The sequence below is a fragment of the Scatophagus argus genome, chromosome 17, assembly GCF_020382885.2.
Source record: "Scatophagus argus isolate fScaArg1 chromosome 17, fScaArg1.pri, whole genome shotgun sequence".
Lineage (NCBI taxonomy): Eukaryota > Metazoa > Chordata > Actinopteri > Scatophagidae > Scatophagus > Scatophagus argus.
Window position 1 is genome coordinate 10,454,255 of NC_058509.1, and position 17,948 is coordinate 10,472,202.

A 17,948-nucleotide genomic window follows, 5' to 3' on the forward strand; every position below is an offset into this window, starting at 1 on the left:
GTAATGCATAAATAATAACAACCACTTAAAGAATAGATCTGGAGAAGGTTAATGTTAACTGCCACTTAAGTTTAAAATTATTTAAAGGTACATCTTAAGTCCACACCTTGTTTTGTCTCTCTTTTTACAAAGTAGATTTTACTCAGCAAGCAACAGTAAGATATTCATTGAGACAAGATTCCCTTAAATGTAAAAACAACTGTTTGCAGTATATTCAGCACTTCTGACCATAATATGTTATTAGTAATTGTATTTTTCCGTATCTCTGTGTGTAACATTACAATATGCAGACACTGTAATGTTACACACAGAGATACTTTCATATGTGCATACATATATACATACATATACAACAGTAAGCACCATGTTGTTTTTAGACTCCACATCTATGCCAGTCTTCATATTGGCAGAAACCCACTGTGGAAAAGGCAGAGATGCCCAGATCACCACTCCCTCAGCCTCAGTAAACCATAATGCATTGCAACCATGTGACATGCTGTAATTTGATAGTGGCAAAAGCCATTTACTGAGTGAAGTTTGTGAGGAAGTGGATATAGCAAAAATTAAATAACCGCACCTCTGAATCACAGTCTGCCTTCTTAGATGTACTGAACATTGTAAACTGTTGATGTTTCTACAATACAGACTTGATTGTTGTTACTGCTGTTCTATTTCTGCTCTCATAACATTGTTTTATTTAGTCCTTGCAGCTCATGTGTGTATTGTAGGTCTCTCAAAGAGGTGTGAATAGTGACAAGTTTCCCCAGTGCCATTCAGATGTTGTTCCTACTTTATCTCTTGGCAAAAGTTGCAAATAGACACTGTCCCTGCGAAGGACGTGAAACAGCTGATGCTATTTATAAACCCTACCCTCTTACCTACCACGAGACCCTGTGCCTTGCTCCTGTCTCACCACAGCAACCCTGGTCCCAGACAAATGCACAACACCCAGACAGACAGTAACAGAGGAAATCAACAAAGCAGCAACCGCAGAGGAGATAAAACACCAGCTTGCAGAGCTGTTTGACTGTGGCTGTCATCAACAACCAGGACACCCACACACCTGTTAGACGTAAAAACAGGCATAACATAGCTTTCCAGGCACCTGGAAACATGAAGTCGCTGCGATTCCTTGCTGCCGAGGGCTTCGTCCAGAGTGGTCCGTGTGCTCTGAAGAACCTCAACTGTGTGTGTTTTAACCTCTACCCGCTTCTCTTTAAGGCCTGCTACCTTCATGAGCAGGCTGACTTGCTGCATGATTTGGTCCAGGTGTGGCCTCTTCCTGAGCTGAACCTACACAGGCTTCTCGGAAAGTCAGATGATTGTCAGATGGACCTCACCTCCCGCACCTGCCGGCTTTGTCTGACAGCGATTCTAACTGGCTTAAAGGTACTTACATAGCCTTGAGTATAATGCAAGTATGTCTTATCATATTCATTTCATGACTGACTGGCTTAATCAGAATCAGAATCAGAATTCCTTTGTTTATCCCCGAGGGAAATTCTTTTTTGTACAGACATTGCACTTGCAGTTTTCTCAAACAAGAAAGAAAGTGAAGGATATAAAAATAGGATAAACAACAAGATAAGTATAAATGTACATGTGTAATATAAATCTAAAAATACAGGTAGTTATATCTGTAACATATATACATTGTATATATAAAAGTATGTGTGTCCGTCACAGTGCAGAGTTTAACAGTTTGATGGTGACAGGCAGGAATGATTTCCTGTGTCGCTCTGTGGTGCATCGTGGGAGTAAGGGTCTCTGACTGATGCCTGCTTTGACTTATTATTGGCATACAGTATTGACCAAATATTCGCTTCAAGGCATTTAACAATCATTTCCTTTGTTTTTTAAAGGATTATGTGCTGTCTCCTCCAAGAACCTACTCCAAGAGCCTGCATGTAGTAGACCTGACTGCCCTGAAGGATGTCGAACACCAGGCCTGCCCTTGCCAGTCAACCTTGGGTCGATGGGCAAGAACCCAACTTCTGTCCCAAATGTGCTATGAGACCATGGTGGCTATGCAAGCCAACGACGTGTCCTGCTCTGCCTTTGAAACATCCATTGATGTCCTTCTGAATGGCTTTGTCACAGGCCGCAATTATGAGTTGGTGGCTCAGGTCTTCCTCCTCCTCCGCTACTGTCCACTGAAACTTCACTTTATTAGTTTTCGGGCTGATTCTCTCGCTCTCAAGCAGCTGTTCTATGTCCTTCGCCTAGCAGATCCCGAGTCCATTTCAAAGCTGGAGGTGGTCCACAATGTTCCTCTAGAGGCCATACACTTGGAGGTGCTGCTGTCTAGGGTAGCATTTCCCAAACTGCAGTCTTTGACCCTTCCGGCTGGGGCGTTGGATGTTAGAAGGTTGGGCTCTGATGAGGAAGATCTGCTGGCCACCATTGGCAATCTGCTAGCACAACTGAGCAGCCTGACTGAGCTCTATGTTGGTTTCTCTACTCTAACTGGACACTTACGCAGACTGCTAAGGTAAGTAAATGGACAGAAGGACAAAGACAACAAGGTGTCCAGTTTGTATGTTTATTTATGTGGATGAAGTGTTTGATGGCTCTGATGTCGGTCTGGCGTGCACGCTGCAGCATCAAGAGCTTTAATATAGCTCACAATAATCACCTTTAACCAGCGTCACAGCACATGCCAGCGTTGAGGCTCTTGTTCAACAATGGGAAGTATTTTGTTGTTTAAATTGCTGACATGATGCCAGAGTGAGGACAGATAGCTGCACCTGGTCACAGCCGCATGAACCTGCTAGACTTCACAGTTCAAATGGCGATAGAGTTTGAGCATAACCCTGAAAACTGCAGAGCTGCAAATCAGTCTTGCATGTAATTTTAAAATACACACAACCTGAAGTGTGGAAGGAAACTAGTTTCAGGGTTTAAGCATTTGTCATCATGCTTGTAGACAGAATATTGAACTTATTTCCAAAAAGTACCTGTAATTTTCTAAGCATTTTATGCACTAGTCTTACTTGAGGAGGACACAGACACTGCCTGCTTTTCACTGCATGAACATTTACAATTGTACTCAATTCTATTATCACTGACCACAACTGATTTCCTTTTACCTCTCATTTCTTTACCTAGTCCTCTTAACACTCCACTGCAGTGCTTGGAGTTGGCCAACTGCTGCCTGAACCGTGTGGACATGACATACCTTTCCAACAGTCTCCACAGCGAGGCACTGGTCCGCCTGGACATCAGTGGACATGACATCTTTAGCTCTTTCTCCACCTGCTTCCGCAAACTGCTCAGCCGCTGCTCAGCCACACTGGTCAGCCTGGCCCTTGAAGAATGCAACATAAAGGACGAGCACATGGACTCCTTCACTGATGCTCTGGCTTATTGTCAGGTGCTGGAAGAACTAAAACTCCTGGGAAATCCTCTGACCTCTGCAGCCCTGCGGAGGTTATTCTCCATGCTATCTGCAGGATTTCCTAAGTTAAAGTACATAGAACTACCAGTTCCCCGTGAGTGTTACTCTGAGGATGTCACTTATCCTCTAGATGATTCAATCCTACTGCAGTACAACAAGGAGCTGTTTCAGGAGGTCAGGGGCCAGCTGATCGGGATCCTGGAAGCAGCTGGTAGAGGGAGTGTGGAGGTGTGCACCCCACTCATGGGGGCCTACGACCCAGACATTAATGAAACCAGCAATGAGCTGGGAGTGTCCATGTTAAAATCTTTCAACAGTGTCATTGGGACTTTTATAGGAACCATAACTGACGTGGACAACAGGAGATCACAAGCTCAGAATGATAATTAATGGAGTCGCCTGTGGAAGCATCAAGTAAATAGACTGACAGAAAAGGATCATGAACTCTGATTGTTCATGAGAGTCTGGACATTTGTGTAAAATATACCTGAATCTTAAGACCTTACAGAAATGTTTATGCTTTTGTTGACCATGCAGGATGTGTTCTTTATACTATTCAAGCTATATACACACACAGTATTTTTCAGTGTAGTGCTAGTAGTTACCTAGCAAAGTCATCACTGTTGTACACTGTGAAAACAGATCAAGTAAGCTGCGTTTGTTTGACTGTGGCTTTACATCTTATACAGGACCTCCACTGCTGACGTGATATTAGCTCAGCATCACTATTTTCTTCCCATGCTTCCTACAGTCTGAGCCAAACAGGTGTGCAGTGCAGACAGACCTAATTAATGTAGCAGAAATGGTAGATACTTGAAATTTCCCAGTAATGTCTTGCTTTCATCTGTTGTACATGTCTTATGTCTGTATTCCGGTTTAAATGTTGTACATAATTGGATTTACAAAAGGTAAAGAGCACAATTTGCAACATGGGACAAATCTGAATTTAGCAAGTTTAACATTTTTTTCTTAACTGGCCACTATCTATTACATTCAAAGGTGACACTTCCACATCTTCAAAATGTACATTTTTTAATGAGCAATGTTTTATATAGATCACATTTCATTTTAAATATTACACCAGGGGACAACCGTGCACCGACCAAAGACAGAGATTAACAACTTTGACCAGGACCATCTATTTCTTCATCCACTCCTCTCTCTCTTTCCTCTCACGGACCACCTCATCCAGATATGGTGAGAGGTAATTGACATCCTACAGGGAAATGTAAGAGAAAAAACATGAGCTTAACAAATGAAATCAAGAGGTTAGTATCACCACTCAAATCATTCTGGATTCCAACATTTTGATGATTTTAGGTTGGTAGAGGAAAACATAATCAAACATCCTCCAAATCTATTATTGTTCTATTTAGTAAGACACTAAGGATTCAGTGTTTTCCCATTTGCCTGCAAAATTACTGATCATAGGTAAGTACGCAAGTAATGTGAAATGATTGGGAGAACATTCTACTCTAACTATCCACATGTACTATTTAAAACTACATAGGTAGGTGCAGTTTATTATTATTATTGTTACACTAAAAACATATTTAGATTAGTTTAATGAACCTCTTCGAATTTTGTCCACTGCTCTTTAGGGAGGATCTGCTGCTTCATGGACAGATCCAGGGCTCTCTTGATCCGGAACACCCTGTCGTTATACTGTGTCTCTGGAAGCCTCCTCAGGGCCTCTTTCACATCTCCATCCTCATAGATTGTGTCATCGCGCATTAAACCTGACACACAGAGAAAACACAATGCTGAAGATGCCACACAAATATCAAAACAAGTAGCACCATAAGAGTTGAAACTCTGAATATTTTAACACATTAATCTTTGAGCTTACCAAGTTTGTTGAAACCACACAAGTTGTAATACCACTTGCGGAACCCAACCAGGAGCCTGCTTGTTGCTACTGTGAACACCACAAGGAAAGACGAGCACAGATAGGATCATACGAACAGTCAGGCAGCACAAACTTGATATTAGGAAAAAGCTAATTTTAAAATCATCAGATGTGAGGAGGAAGGAATTCTAACGGTGGTACAATACTGCTATTACTTCAAAACAAAATTCATTTCTCCCTGCCCAATAACCTTTCATGGCACGCATGTTTTTGACTGGCATACACTATAATAGACTCTAAAAAACTAAATTCTGTCAAACAGGACTGAATTTCAGGTGTTTCAGTTCTTCACATCATGCTAAATTCTCACTTTTGACTTCAGTTCTATGTTAAAATCATGATAAAGACAATAAGCATTCGGTGGAAAAAAAAAATAACAGACAACTTTCCCTTTTGAGATAATTTAACGTCTTCAAGTACACTGGAATGACACGAAACGACACAACAGTAACGTTAGCTGTAACGGTAGGGAGCTAACAATATAGATGGGTGTAGATGTTACAACAGTGTAACACCAACTGAAAGTCGGCCGTGATAACAGCTCATGACTAAAACAGTAAGAAATTTAAAATCACTGCAAGACCAGCAGAGCAAAAGTCTAGCCCTAACAAACGTGATAAAATATTTACTCTGGCTAGTGGTTGGCTAACGTTACCTTAGCTGCACGCATAGCATTAGTTAGCACAGGGACACTAGAGGACACACACAAGTCAAATCGGCCAAAGGGCATATTAAACCGGACACAATGAACACAACACAACATTATGCTTTATATTATAACATGTGTTACGCCATACCAGTATAAAACGATTTCCATCAAGTTCATTTAAAAATAGAAATGTTAGAAAAGAGCAGCGTTCAAATACCTGGTGCCCTCGACGCCATTTTTACCACTGAGAACGACCGCGGTGCTTTATGGGTAAGGAATATTCAGAATCAATTGCGCAACTTTACACTACATTCTCATAGCTTATTTTGAATCATTGAAAGTGATGAAAATATATAGAATAAAATTACCCGTTCTAAAAATTCAAAGATTATTAATTAAAAATAATAAACTATCAATTGGATGTAAAAGCACTAATCTTTATAATCAAGACTGGGATTTATAAAGATTACAGCAATCACAGCAGAAGTCAATCAAATTAAGTATTCAAATGTTTCACTGAAGAAAAAGTAGTAATACCAAAATGCAGAAACACCCAATTACAAGTAAAAGTTCTGCATTCAAAATGAGACTGAGATAGAAGTTATTACCTAAAAAAATAATGTGGTGGATTACTGGATTGACTTCTTAGTGTTTTGTTAGTGTGTATATAATTAATGAATATTCCTGTTGCATTCACATTTAAGTTAAAATCTACAGCACCACAACACATTAAACTGTATCCCTTGATTTTGTTTTGTATGGCAAATCCAGTGCTGAAACTGTTGCTGTTGCAGCAAATGTATTGGAATAAAAAGTACACTTCACATGAAGTGGAGTGTATATACTCTAATTACAGAGCAATACATGATGGATGATAATTTTATTCACAGCTTCCCCAACTGAAGCAAATGTGTTGCAGGCACTGGACTGAACATAAGTCTTATCACATTTATGGTTGTGGTAAATAAAAGTAATATTTCAGGCAGACGAGTTGGTAAACATTCTGTACATTTATTAAGCATCACATTTACAAAGAAAACGTTGTGTTTCACAAATACTGTGTATTCTGTGTGCCTGACCTCAAACTGTTTGTGCTGTCTCAAGAAGAATCAAAGAGTCTTTTGGAACAAATAAAAATCTTCCAGCGTGGCCAAAGCCAACTCTGTGCAAAAGGATTCATCGGGCAAAGACACCAAGCGGTCCAGTGAGATGTATTTGGGCAGTGCTGGATCATACTGAGCCCTTCCAAGGTACTCAAGGAACAGATGGCGCTCTTTGACACGCAAGTACTTGGTATTGAAGACCTGTGGGAGGATGCACCAGACGGTCAAGTACAAAGGCCAAAACAACAGCAACAGCAGCAGCAGCAGCAACAGCAACAACAACAACTAACAGCAGTCAGTCTACCTGTGGAAACTTGGTGATCAAGTGGTGTGGCACCTTCATGGTATTATGAAGGAAGTCAAATATTTGCGTTAGCTTCCTTTTATTGCCAGTCAGCACTTTTGGGACAGCATTAACTATGTGCTGGATCTCATTTTCCTTAAAGCCGAGTTCTATTTCACACACCTGTGGAAGACATTTTCAAAAAGGATTTAAACATAGCACCTCTAGACTACTCAAATCATGTTTTCTAATAATGTCTTTTGTAATTCAGTACCTTCAAATTTTCTTTAATAGGTTCCAAACTGCCACACAGTAATCTGGGTAGACGAGCTACAATGTTCCGTGTCTTAAGAGAGAAACAAAACAGCTGTGATTTCTTTTTCCTAAGAAAGAAGTCCTAATTTATTTTTGTGAAAACAACATATTGGGATAATACACTGTACAAAAACAACGGTGAATTCTTGCTGAGATACAAATATGCTTAGGCTTGAACACAAGTAAGAGACGCTCACATTAGAAGCACTGAGTTTGAGCTGCTGCTGATAAAACCCCAGTCTGTTGTCCAGCCTCTTCACACTGAAGTTAAGCAGATATGGAGCTCTGGACACCATGGATGCAACAGTCTCAGAACTGAACTTCTTTGACTTGAGATAGTTCACCCTTTGCAAACAACAACAACAACATTATTATGACTGCAGCAAATGCAAATGACATGCCACAACTACAGTACACAGTCAAATTTTATTGTTTTGTGCATTTAATTTAGAATAAAAAAATGGTAACAAAAGCATCTGCTGTGTCAGATTCATTCATGTCACCTGGCCTGTAGGTTTTCCAAACTCTCAGTGAGAATGAAGGGGTTTCGTGTGATGATATAGCCAAAGCAAGAGTCCTGCACCCCGATCTCTTTGAGAAAAAGCAACCTCGGGGCCACATCTGTGTTGAAGTTGAGCCTCAGCAGCATGGAGCCTACGTTGGGCCTTTGTTCGAGCTTCCACAAGTTTACACCTGTAATGACAAAATGTTTGATCACAAATGTGTTGCCACCAAAAAAGGAAGGTACTTGGGATTAGACACCCTTTTGAGATCATTACCAAGCCAGTATGATTTACATTTTTCACAACAATTATTTTATAAGTCTGCAGTTTAATTACCTAGCTGTACCAGTTTGCTGAGCGTCTCAGACTGGTCAACGTAGTCCCTAAGAGAGGTGGAGGCTGGAGGTATGGCAGAAGGAACAGAAATACTGACAGCCTCTTCATCACTGATCTCCTCTAACGCTGAAAATTCAGGAGCATCCAGATCTAGCAAATGAAGAAAATAAAGATAGACCAAAGTTATTCATCAAGATAAAATTAACACTTAAATCAGATACTAATATTAAATTAAAAGGTTTCTGTGGTAAACATCAAAAAACCAACACGTACCCAATGACATCTGGCTTTCAGTCACTGGCACAGCTTCTCTGATGGGCAACAGGGGGCCTCTATATGCTTCTACATTGGGTCTTGATAATTCTTCAATACCCTTGTCTTCCTTTGCCTCAGTTTCCATGTGTTTGGCAGAGAAATCACTGTAACAGAACATCTGTTGCTTCCATCTCTGTCTTGCTTGAGTTTTTATGTTATTCCCACTGATAACTGAGGATCCATTTAGGATTTTAGTGGGTAACTTTGTGACTGTAGTGCAATGCCGAATTTGAGTAGGATACCACCAAATACTAGCCACTGTCTTGGAGCAAAGAAAACTTCTGCACTGAAGACCCAGCTGTGTACAGAATGAAGCCATGGCGATTCTGTGAGGAAAACAATATCATGGTTTGAGAGGCAAGTCATTTGATATAGGAATTTACTATTACTACTTCTATCCAAGAACAGTCCACCCTGTCTGATAGCATCAACAGTATTTTCTCAGAGTTTGGTACCATGAAAACAAGTATTTGTTTTTGCAGTTCTGATTATTAATATATACCGCTTATATAAACGCAAATAATACAGGAATGCATTTGTGGATGGATAACAAGTTACTTTAAATATAGAGGTGGGTTTTATTTATGTGCATATAGTGATAACGGTATACAGCTGCTTGGACTTACTTATAACAATGAAAGAACTTTGTCATTATTATCATTATTATTTCAACTTAGATATACGAGCAGCGAAGGGCCTGCTATTGATATATGGATGATGAAGATGATGCACCGGCATCGGCTAATTTAGCTGGCTGTTCATGAGTGTTCAAAAACCAGTACTATTTACACATATCTAGAATAATAAAATTATTCATTTGTTATTTATGTGTGCTGGTAAGATATAAAACGTTTGATATGAAAAAGTTTGAAGCTGGATTGTTGCCCTATCAGAAGCTAGCTTGAGCCAGATGCTCCTTTACACGCTAACAAGGTTTCAGAATAACAAGCCTCTTTTTCCTTGAAAGGAAAAAAAATCAAGCAATGGCGATATATTATTGAACACTGTTAGCTTTTTACTCACATTTTTGCTTGAAAACATATAATTCTCAGCTCGGCTCCATCATTCAGCAAGGTGTCGCGCAATGTCAACTGTTTTCACGTGTACGACAACGGGAAGACTTCACGGAAGTGTCACTATATGGGATGTACCACAACGACATATTTGTGGGTACTACCAAATACAAATAATGTGCTCATTAGAATAAAAACATTTAATTGGTTGAAGAAGAAGAAGAAGAAGAAGACTATTAATATACATTTAATTAAGTGATTGTGCTGTCGGATCATGCTTTTTGGGTTTGTGAATACTAGAACTTGTATTTTAACGTACAAACACCCCCCTCGGTGCCATGGTTCAGTTTGTCTTCAGGCTGTCTTGTTGAGCGCCTTCCTTCGCACCATTGTATCCATTACTTTTACAATTTACTAGTTTTAGTCGTTAGAAAATAACCGGTAGAATTCAGAAAGTAGCTCACAACAGCGACATGGCAGTCACCGTGGTTCCGCGAACACCTCGGAAGGATGATGCGAACTATAACTTACATTTTCGAATGATAAATGAGCAACAAGTGGACGACATCTGCATCGATTTCTTCTATAAACCACACACTATCACACTCCTGACAGTTACTGTGCTCAGCCTCATGTACTTTGCGTTTACCAGGTAAACTACAGTGTTAAGATGTTTAAATATGCTATGAGTACAAAACTAATAACTTTCAATATCTACCTCCCTGTGCCTGAATGTAATATTTACAGTTCTGAATATGTGGGAACATAAGCTTTCCTTTGTTATGTTGTGACACTCTGTTTTCACAGGGATGATGAGAACCCTGACAACAACCTCCGAGTTGGTCTCGTGGTGGTTGTCTCCTTCTTCTTGGTTGTCAGTATCCTGGCCTTTCCCAATGGTAAGCTGTAAATAAACTTGAACTAGGTCCATAATTAAATTGGATGGGATTAAGTCCCTGCCTGTTCTGTTTTCTTGCATTGTCCACCGCAGTTCTGAACCACCTGAGAAAGTATGTTCATAATTAGTTAACACTTATTTCAAACATCTTTCCTGGTTCAGTTTGAAAATTCATTCTACTGTAAAACAGTAGTTTTACAAAAAACAAAACAAAACTTCAGCTTATTCAATAACTAACTTTTTTTGGAGTTTCAACCACATCTTATGGTCTTCTGAGGGAGCAAACTCCAGTCACAGAGGAAGACTGTGAGATGTGGGTGGAGTAAGTGCACCTTGAGTTAATTTGCCCCAGGTGTGAATAGTGCTAATATACCAAAAGTTACTTACTTATAATGCTTTCTTCATCAGGACCTTTTACCAGGCCTCACCCTGCAATATGGCGAATGGTGTTTGGTGAGCGTTCATCAACATCTATCTCACACACTTTGCATCATTCACATCACCCAAATCTTTCTGCCTGAATCCAGTTTTCATATTTGTTAATCCTCACTCCCCTCCTCTTGTCCCTTGTAGGCCTAAGTGTGATGTACTTCTTGTTTCTTGTCTTCTTCATCTTCCTCAACTGGGATCAAGTAAAGATGCTGATGTACTGGCTGGACCCAAACCTGCGCTATGCCAAAAGGGAAGCTGATATTATGGTAAGGATATTTTTGAAATTGTTCCTCCTGAACCATCAGAGTGAGTTCATAGCATATCTAATATTATGTGTTGGAAGATGTCAGATTGGATAGAGGAAAGGTTCTGAGTTGTTTTCAGACAGGTTCTCCTGCTTTAATAATAATTCAATAATTCAATAATAATTAATTTATGCTCTACATCTGTGAATAGATTGGTTGAAATCAAAAGATTATTGTGATTATGAAAAGAAAATTATTATTCTCTGATATTATTTTTGTTTTCAGAAAATAAAGTTACCTCTTCATTTCTTATAATTCAGTCACCTTTCCCCGTACCAGGAATATGCTGTGAACTGTACAGTGATAACATGGGAGCGGATCCTGAGCCACTTTGACATCTTTGCCTTCGGCCACTTTGCAGGCTGGGCTATGAAAGCGCTCCTCATCCGCAGTTACGGCCTCTGTTGGACCATCAGCATCACCTGGGAACTTACTGAGGTAGCATGCATGTTTACACAATGGGCTCAGGCTTGATCTGCCCATGTTGAAATCCATTACATGAATCACAGCTGTTTGTAGAGCTAAACAGAAATTGAGGGTCATGCAAAAGAAGTCACTGCTAGTAATTTTGCTTCAGCTCGGTCAGAGCAGGCAACAGGGGTTATTTGTTTGGTAGAAATTCATTACAAGCCGCATATGAGCAGGAATTTCTGCACACAGCAAGTGCTGTTGCTTTAACTGTTGCCCATTGTTGACAGGAGGAATTAGATTTCAGGACTTAGTCTAATTCCAGATTTATTCGTCACAGAATCGACTACATCATGGATCCCTGAATCACTCAAGTAACAGACTAAAGAAATTCAGCCCCTTTATTGAAAAACCTTTTTTGTCTCTCACCACATAGATTTATTTTATTTTCACAGCTGTTCTTCATGCACCTGCTGCCAAACTTTGCAGAGTGCTGGTGGGATCAAGTGATACTGGACATACTGTTGTGTAATGGAGGAGGCATCTGGCTGGGTATGACTGCCTGCCAGTTTCTGGAAATGAGGACCTACCGCTGGGCCAGCATCAAGTCAGTGAAGTTTATGTTTTTTCCCTTTTTTTTCTTGTCTTTTTTTAGCTTTGTATACTCATGGAATCCATAAGTCCTTAAAGTATCTTAAAAGTTGCACATTCTCTGTTCAGGGAAATCCACACCACCACAGGAAAGATAAAGCGAGCTGTGCTCCAGTTCACCCCGGCAAGCTGGACTTATGTGCGCTGGTTTGATCCAAAGTCCTCCTTCCAGAGGCTAGCTGGCATCTATCTCTTTATGATCATATGGCAGGTACCGTCTTCTTTGACCTTCGGCTCAGAAACGGGACTGTAACGTACAGTTTTTTGGGGCTGATTATCTCTTAATTAATCAGAGATTCAAATCCTCTTGAAATTCCCCCATTTCTTTTTCGTTTTTGCTACTCACACTGGTCAGCAAATACATAACATGTGGTAAGAAATTCTTTCAGATCCTGGCTGTATTGTCTCATTCATTTTCACAGCTGACGGAGTTGAACACATTCTTCCTCAAGCACATCTTCGTCTTCCAGGCGTCTCACCCGCTCAGCTGGTGTCGTATCCTTCTCATTGGAATCATCACTGCGCCCACTGTGCGGTAAGTCCAACCTTCAAAAAGACATCTTCACACCACCACTACTGATATTTCTATCTCTATGGAAAATTTAAATACTTACTTTATACAGTATAAATGTTCTATGGGTTTTTTGTTTGTTTTTGTTTTTTTCAACCTCTTTCAGACAATATTATGCATATCTGACAGACACTCAGTGTAAGCGAGTTGGCACACAATGCTGGGTGTTTGGGTAAGTATGTTTTGTCCTCTCAGTTCATGTTTTCAGCATTTTCAGTTGTACTAATTTTTATTTACCGTTGAACTTGCCACATTTTGATCAAACTCTTGTGTCTGCTTGTCGGTTAAACTACGACATTGTGGTTTTAGCACCGAACCCAGTTGTGAACTTTGGCCAGAGCCTGGTAGGTTTTCTTTTATCTTGTCAGCATGTATCACAATGAAGGCTGATTGGCTTTCCCTGTTTTTATTCAAACAAATCATAAAGGCAACTTAAGGACTTGGCCATGAATCAATAGTGTGATGCGTTACTGACCTCGTTACTGAAGTTCATGCACGCGTCGCGGACAACACAACAGTGAATGAGCCAAACTGATGGCTTGTTATTAAGATATCTTGTCTTATGATCAAGTTTTGGGTTTTTTTTCTTGGTTTTTTTTTTTTTTTTTTTTTTTTACAAGCTATTTTTTATTTTAGTGTAGCTGACAGGATGAATTAATTCTAACAACAAAAATTGATTTAATTTTAGTTTTTATTTTTATTTAGATTGAAATGTTTTATTTTAAAGAGACTTTATGGAAATTCATAACAAAATGTAGTTATTGACCTCATCTCAGACACAAGGCTGCTAATGCCCTGTCTGCTGTAGTTCCCATAGCAACGAGACAGTCTCTCTGTCTGAATGATGTGCTGAACGCTGAAGCCGCTCTCTTGTCCGGCTTACCTCTGAAGTGAAACCTTTAAAACTGAAGAAGAGTTTCCCACAGCTGAATGTTGCTGTGGGTTTGAACGACTGGGGAAGAATAACTTGGACCCCATGCGTTTGGAATATGCCACGAGTGTTTTGCATCCACAGAAACATTCCACTGCAATTAAATGGCATTACCAAGAGAGGGGGCCATTGTTGAATACAGTAATGTGTGTTTAAAATTTCCAGAGCAATTACACCGTTTATCTAAGGCTCTTATATTTCCCTTCAGGGCCATTGCTTTCCTTGAGGCTCTCGCTTGTGTGAAATTCGGTCACGACTTGTTTTCCAAGACACAGATTCGCTATGTTCTGCTGTGGCTGCTCTGTTTGGTAAGAAGTGAGCATGTGTGTGCATGGACTAAGAAAAGATGAGTTTAACAAAGCTGAAGGTAACAAAGCTGACTATGCAGACATGGAGGCAGTCTTAACACGTAAGGTTAACAGATGCATGTTTCTTTCCAAGGACATCACTTTTTGAGTTTCTTTGTCGTGCACTCAGTTTGACATCTAAAAGTCTACTCTTGCTGACCTGTTCACATGCATTCATACAAATAACAAAAACACTGTTTAACAAGATGTTTTTGTATCCTCTTTCACATTTTTAGGCACTCATCACACTTCTATGTTTATATGGAATGGTGTGGTATGAGCAAAGTAAGATGAAGGTGAGGTTTTTGCTTTCTGGTTCTTAATTGAATGGTTTATGTTTGAAGCAAGTGACAACTTAACTTAAAACCAGCAGGAAATCTTGTTGTGCTGACATACTGTTGTTTAAGCTAAAGCAATAATCAACCTTTTTCACAGCAGACATTTTAAGATACAGAAGGAAAAGTGCAGGTATTACTATTAACTTTAACTCCATTGTAGATAAGTGTCCCGGTGAGCCATGACAGCAGCATGCACAATATCAGGAACCTGAAGCTGGAGCAACTAAATGGAATTCAGCCATCATTAAGTTCATTTTTTGCATCTGTGCTTTTGCTGCAATACATCAGAACGTCTTCTGTGAAAAGGGCCAATATGCACTTCAAAATTTAAACAAGAAGGGATTAAGGAAAGTGATTTTTAGCTTGATGTGTTGTTAGTTGTTAGGCTCTGTGCATCGTTCCAATGCTGAGCAGAAATTCCATTCAGTCTGAGCTTCTGAGCTTCTTTGTGTTTACAGACCACTTCTGTGAGAAGTGAAGACTGTGATGACAGCAGTGTTGTTGACTCATGTGGTTTTGTCCCAGATGGTGTTGCAGGTCAGTCTCATAACAGGCAGTCAAGTGACAGTTCTTCCCTCAGCTGCGTCTTTAATGTTTAACATGTTTATGTCTTTGTCCTCTGTAGCTCAGATTGATTCCAGGAGAAGTTTACAATTCTCAAAACGGAGGAGAGGTCCTGGGAGGAACAGATTTGGGAATGGTCATGGAGGAAAGAGACAGTAAACCACAGTGACGTTCAGTTTCACATCTTCTGTGAATCCATCCTTCCCTGACAAGGGGAATACAGTTTGCACTTATATGTAATGAATAACTGTTGTATCAAGGGTTTAATGAATACTAGATGGTAGAATGCAGGCCTAAAGCAAAGTCATATCAAGTGTTGATATACTATTTCAACTTATCAAGTTCTAATAGCTGCAAAATTCAGATGCAAAACACAATAGTGAACTTCACAGACCTGCAGAGTGGGGTGTTGATTGTCAGAAGAATCTGCATTCCTAGCAGATCTTTAATACTCTCTGAAGAGGACAACACTGGTTTTCTATTTAATATCTGATATTTTTAAACAGGCCTAAATAACCAAGGAATATGCTCTGGATTTCAAACAAGAAGATAACATTTTTTGCACTGAAAAAACTAGCATGCTAGCTTCAGGAACATCCTAGACCCAGCATTTTCTACCTGTAACTACTGAATATTGTTTGGATGCTTTTCACTTTGGGACAATTTAAGTATGCCCAGCAAGAGGTGTACCAGCAGTGTGGTGGAGTGTGTGGTCAGGTTTACAAACCAGTCTACAACACCACCCTGAGTATGTGTATGCTATGGGCCCTTTTTTGCACTTAACCCTTTTGTTTTATAATATGTACTAAATTTAATACCTTTACACAAATTTAAAAATCACAATTATTATTGTTTGTAAGCCACTTGAATTGGTGATGGTTATTTATTGCCTTAATATACATGTGTTTGTAAAATAATTGACAAAAGTGACCATATTTTGTACTTATCTATAATACGTTAAGTTTTGATAGCAACAGTACGATATGCTTTCCTTCAATCAAAGTTACACCATCAGGAAAGATGTTTTTTGTCTGCTTCAGATGAACGGAGCAACCATCCAAGTCTAACCAAATGGAGCCTTTACTTGTTACACTTAACCCTTTTTAGCCTTGTTAAATATGGTCGTTGAAACTGTTGCATGTTGTATGTTAACTGACGTATGTTATTTTTGTAATTGTTGTGTGTGTTTATAATCAGAGAGAGAAGAGATTTGTGTGTACTGACAGAAAACTGTGACATTCAATGCAATAGCACTGTGGTGACATTCAAAAGCAAACGATAATCACTTGTGTGAAATGGTCCCTTTCAGTGTGTTTTAGTGATTCAAATAAATGAAACGTGACATTAATACAATTAATTAATATTTTACAGGGAAACTTTCATGTGTTATTTATTTTTTTGTTAATACATAAAGTTAGAATTAATAACTTGATTTCCTCTTAATTTGCACAACAAGCAAAAGAGTGACATGATGCAGGCACACTTTACAATATTATACACCACACCACATTGCAGTAACAGCACAGATTAAACTAAATTCAAATTCAATGGGAGTGTAGAAAGAGACAGACAGAGATGTATCATTGCTCCCGTTAGATAAAATTCTGAAAACTACTACAATGATCTCCTAGACTGTTCATTATATCGTCCGATTCTGTGATACAGGTCAATTTCAGTGGATAATACAATTTAGTTAGTGGCTGTACCGCCACAAATAATTAGTTAAATCAGCAATTTCTTGTTTGGTCTATCAAAGATCAGAAAATACTGAAAAATGCTTTTTGCAATTTTCAGAGTCAAAGGACATATCCTGTTTTCTCTGGCCAACAGTCTAAAACCCAAAGAAATCTGCACGGACAGCATCAAGTTCCTGGGCATCCACATCTCCTCTGACCTCTCCTGGTCAGTGAACACCTCACACCTGGTGAAAAAGGCCCAACAGCGGCTTTTCTTTCTCAGGAAGTTGAAACGGACTGGACTGTCTACTCAGCTGCTCATGAACTTTTACAGAGCCACAATAGAAAGCATCCTGTGTCTCAGTGTGACTGTGTGGTATGGCAGTTGCACAGCACAGGACAGGAAAGATTTAGCCCGGGTGGTGAGGACAGCACAGGGGATTGTGGGCTGCAGTCTACCAGATCTGGACTCAGTTTACACTGCCCGAGTCCAGAAGAAGGCAAGACGCATTGCCACAGACCCCACCCACCCGGGCAACAAACTGTTTGTACCGCTTCCATCAGGAAAGCGGTACAGGAACATTAAAACCAGCACCAACAGACTCAGGGACAGCTTCTTCCCCAGAGCTGTTAAAGCAATAACCCCCCTACAGTGAAACACTCATACACATAGTCTGGCACTAGTGCACTTTGTTTTATCTACCTCACTCTGTATTCTGCATTTTGTACTTTGTATTTTATATTTTTATATTTTCTTCTAAGGTGTGCAATTTTTTATTTTCCTATTTATAAGTGTGTTTTGAAGCTGAGAATCTGCACAAAATTTCGTTATGCTTGCATAATGACAATAAAGACTCTTGAATCTTGAATCTTGAATCTTGGATGACATTTTTACTGATCAGTGAGAGAGGATTCATTGAGGATTCATTGATTAATGTATGTACATATATATGTATATTCCAGTCATAATATAAACAAGTTTTAAGTCACGGGACACAAAAATA

At 39.5% G+C, this 17,948-nt stretch overlaps 4 protein-coding genes across 6 annotated transcripts; 2 read left to right on the plus strand and 2 right to left on the minus strand.

The window, feature by feature from the left end:
- Positions 1–1,110: 1,110 nt before the first annotated feature.
- Positions 1,111–4,256, plus strand: lrrc14b (leucine rich repeat containing 14B). Its single transcript, XM_046417515.1, has 3 exons — positions 1,111–1,389; positions 1,863–2,491; positions 3,109–4,256. Exons 1-3 carry the CDS (start codon positions 1,114–1,116, stop codon positions 3,785–3,787), a joined length of 1,584 nt encoding a protein of 527 aa, XP_046273471.1. The 5' UTR covers positions 1,111–1,113; the 3' UTR covers positions 3,788–4,256.
- Positions 4,257–4,412: 156 nt separating this feature from the next.
- Positions 4,413–6,262, minus strand: LOC124074515 (cytochrome b-c1 complex subunit 7). Its single transcript, XM_046417520.1, has 4 exons — positions 6,173–6,262; positions 5,247–5,315; positions 4,970–5,136; positions 4,413–4,613 (listed from the first exon to the last, which is right to left on the minus strand). The coding sequence occupies exons 1-4, from the start codon at positions 6,189–6,191 to the stop codon at positions 4,536–4,538; spliced, it is 333 nt and encodes a 110-aa protein (XP_046273476.1). The 5' UTR covers positions 6,192–6,262; the 3' UTR covers positions 4,413–4,535.
- Positions 6,263–6,946: 684 nt separating this feature from the next.
- On the minus strand, positions 6,947–11,058 carry mterf3 (mitochondrial transcription termination factor 3). 2 transcript variants are annotated; one of them, XM_046417517.1, is made up of 8 exons: positions 10,960–11,058; positions 8,769–9,136; positions 8,496–8,645; positions 8,160–8,349; positions 7,854–8,001; positions 7,616–7,687; positions 7,363–7,524; positions 6,947–7,259 (listed from the first exon to the last, which is right to left on the minus strand). In XM_046417517.1, the coding sequence occupies exons 1-8, from the start codon at positions 10,980–10,982 to the stop codon at positions 7,065–7,067; spliced, it is 1,308 nt and encodes a 435-aa protein (XP_046273473.1). In that variant the 5' UTR covers positions 10,983–11,058; the 3' UTR covers positions 6,947–7,064. The 2 variants fall into 2 exon arrangements, with proteins under 2 accessions (XP_046273473.1, XP_046273474.1); XM_046417518.1 differs by lacking the exon at positions 10,960–11,058 and adding an exon at positions 9,834–9,978.
- Positions 10,168–16,638, plus strand: ptdss1b (phosphatidylserine synthase 1b). 2 transcript variants are annotated; one of them, XR_006845867.1, is made up of 13 exons: positions 10,168–10,475; positions 10,631–10,722; positions 11,130–11,174; positions 11,295–11,419; positions 11,738–11,896; positions 12,322–12,473; positions 12,587–12,728; positions 12,940–13,052; positions 13,195–13,260; positions 13,398–13,432; positions 14,228–14,327; positions 14,603–14,662; positions 15,163–15,241. XR_006845867.1 is itself a non-coding variant. In XM_046417516.1 (13 exons), the coding sequence occupies exons 1-13, from the start codon at positions 10,297–10,299 to the stop codon at positions 15,425–15,427; spliced, it is 1,410 nt and encodes a 469-aa protein (XP_046273472.1). In that variant the 5' UTR covers positions 10,169–10,296; the 3' UTR covers positions 15,428–16,638. The 2 variants fall into 2 exon arrangements, 1 of the variants encoding a protein (XP_046273472.1); XM_046417516.1 differs by lacking the exon at positions 13,398–13,432 and adding an exon at positions 15,330–16,638 and having other exon boundaries at positions 10,169–10,475.
- Positions 16,639–17,948: the final 1,310 nt, after the last annotated feature.

Coding starts and splice junctions, on each gene's coding strand:
- mterf3 (XM_046417517.1), bottom strand. CDS start 10,982: ATGTGGTTGAAACTCCAAAAAAA. Junction 8,646..8,768: donor TGAAAGCCAGATGTCATTGG/GTACGTGTTGGT, acceptor TTCATTTGCTAG/ATCTGGATGCTCCTGAATTT. Junction 7,688..7,853: donor TCAAACTCAGTGCTTCTAAT/GTGAGCGTCTCT, acceptor TTCTCTCTTAAG/ACACGGAACATTGTAGCTCG.
- ptdss1b (XM_046417516.1), top strand. CDS start 10,297: ATGGCAGTCACCGTGGTTCCGCGAACACCTCGGAAGGATGATGCGAAC. Junction 11,175..11,294: donor AATATGGCGAATGGTGTTTG/GTGAGCGTTCAT, acceptor TGTCCCTTGTAG/GCCTAAGTGTGATGTACTTC. Junction 14,328..14,602: donor TGCTGTGGCTGCTCTGTTTG/GTAAGAAGTGAG, acceptor TCACATTTTTAG/GCACTCATCACACTTCTATG.
- lrrc14b (XM_046417515.1), top strand. CDS start 1,114: ATGAAGTCGCTGCGATTCCTTGCTGCCGAGGGCTTCGTCCAGAGTGGT. Junction 1,390..1,862: donor CGATTCTAACTGGCTTAAAG/GTACTTACATAG, acceptor TGTTTTTTAAAG/GATTATGTGCTGTCTCCTCC. Junction 2,492..3,108: donor CACTTACGCAGACTGCTAAG/GTAAGTAAATGG, acceptor TTCTTTACCTAG/TCCTCTTAACACTCCACTGC.
- LOC124074515 (XM_046417520.1), bottom strand. Junction 5,137..5,246: donor GTGTGGTTTCAACAAACTTG/GTAAGCTCAAAG, acceptor TCTGTGTGTCAG/GTTTAATGCGCGATGACACA. Junction 4,614..4,969: donor AGTGGACAAAATTCGAAGAG/GTTCATTAAACT, acceptor ATTTCCCTGTAG/GATGTCAATTACCTCTCACC.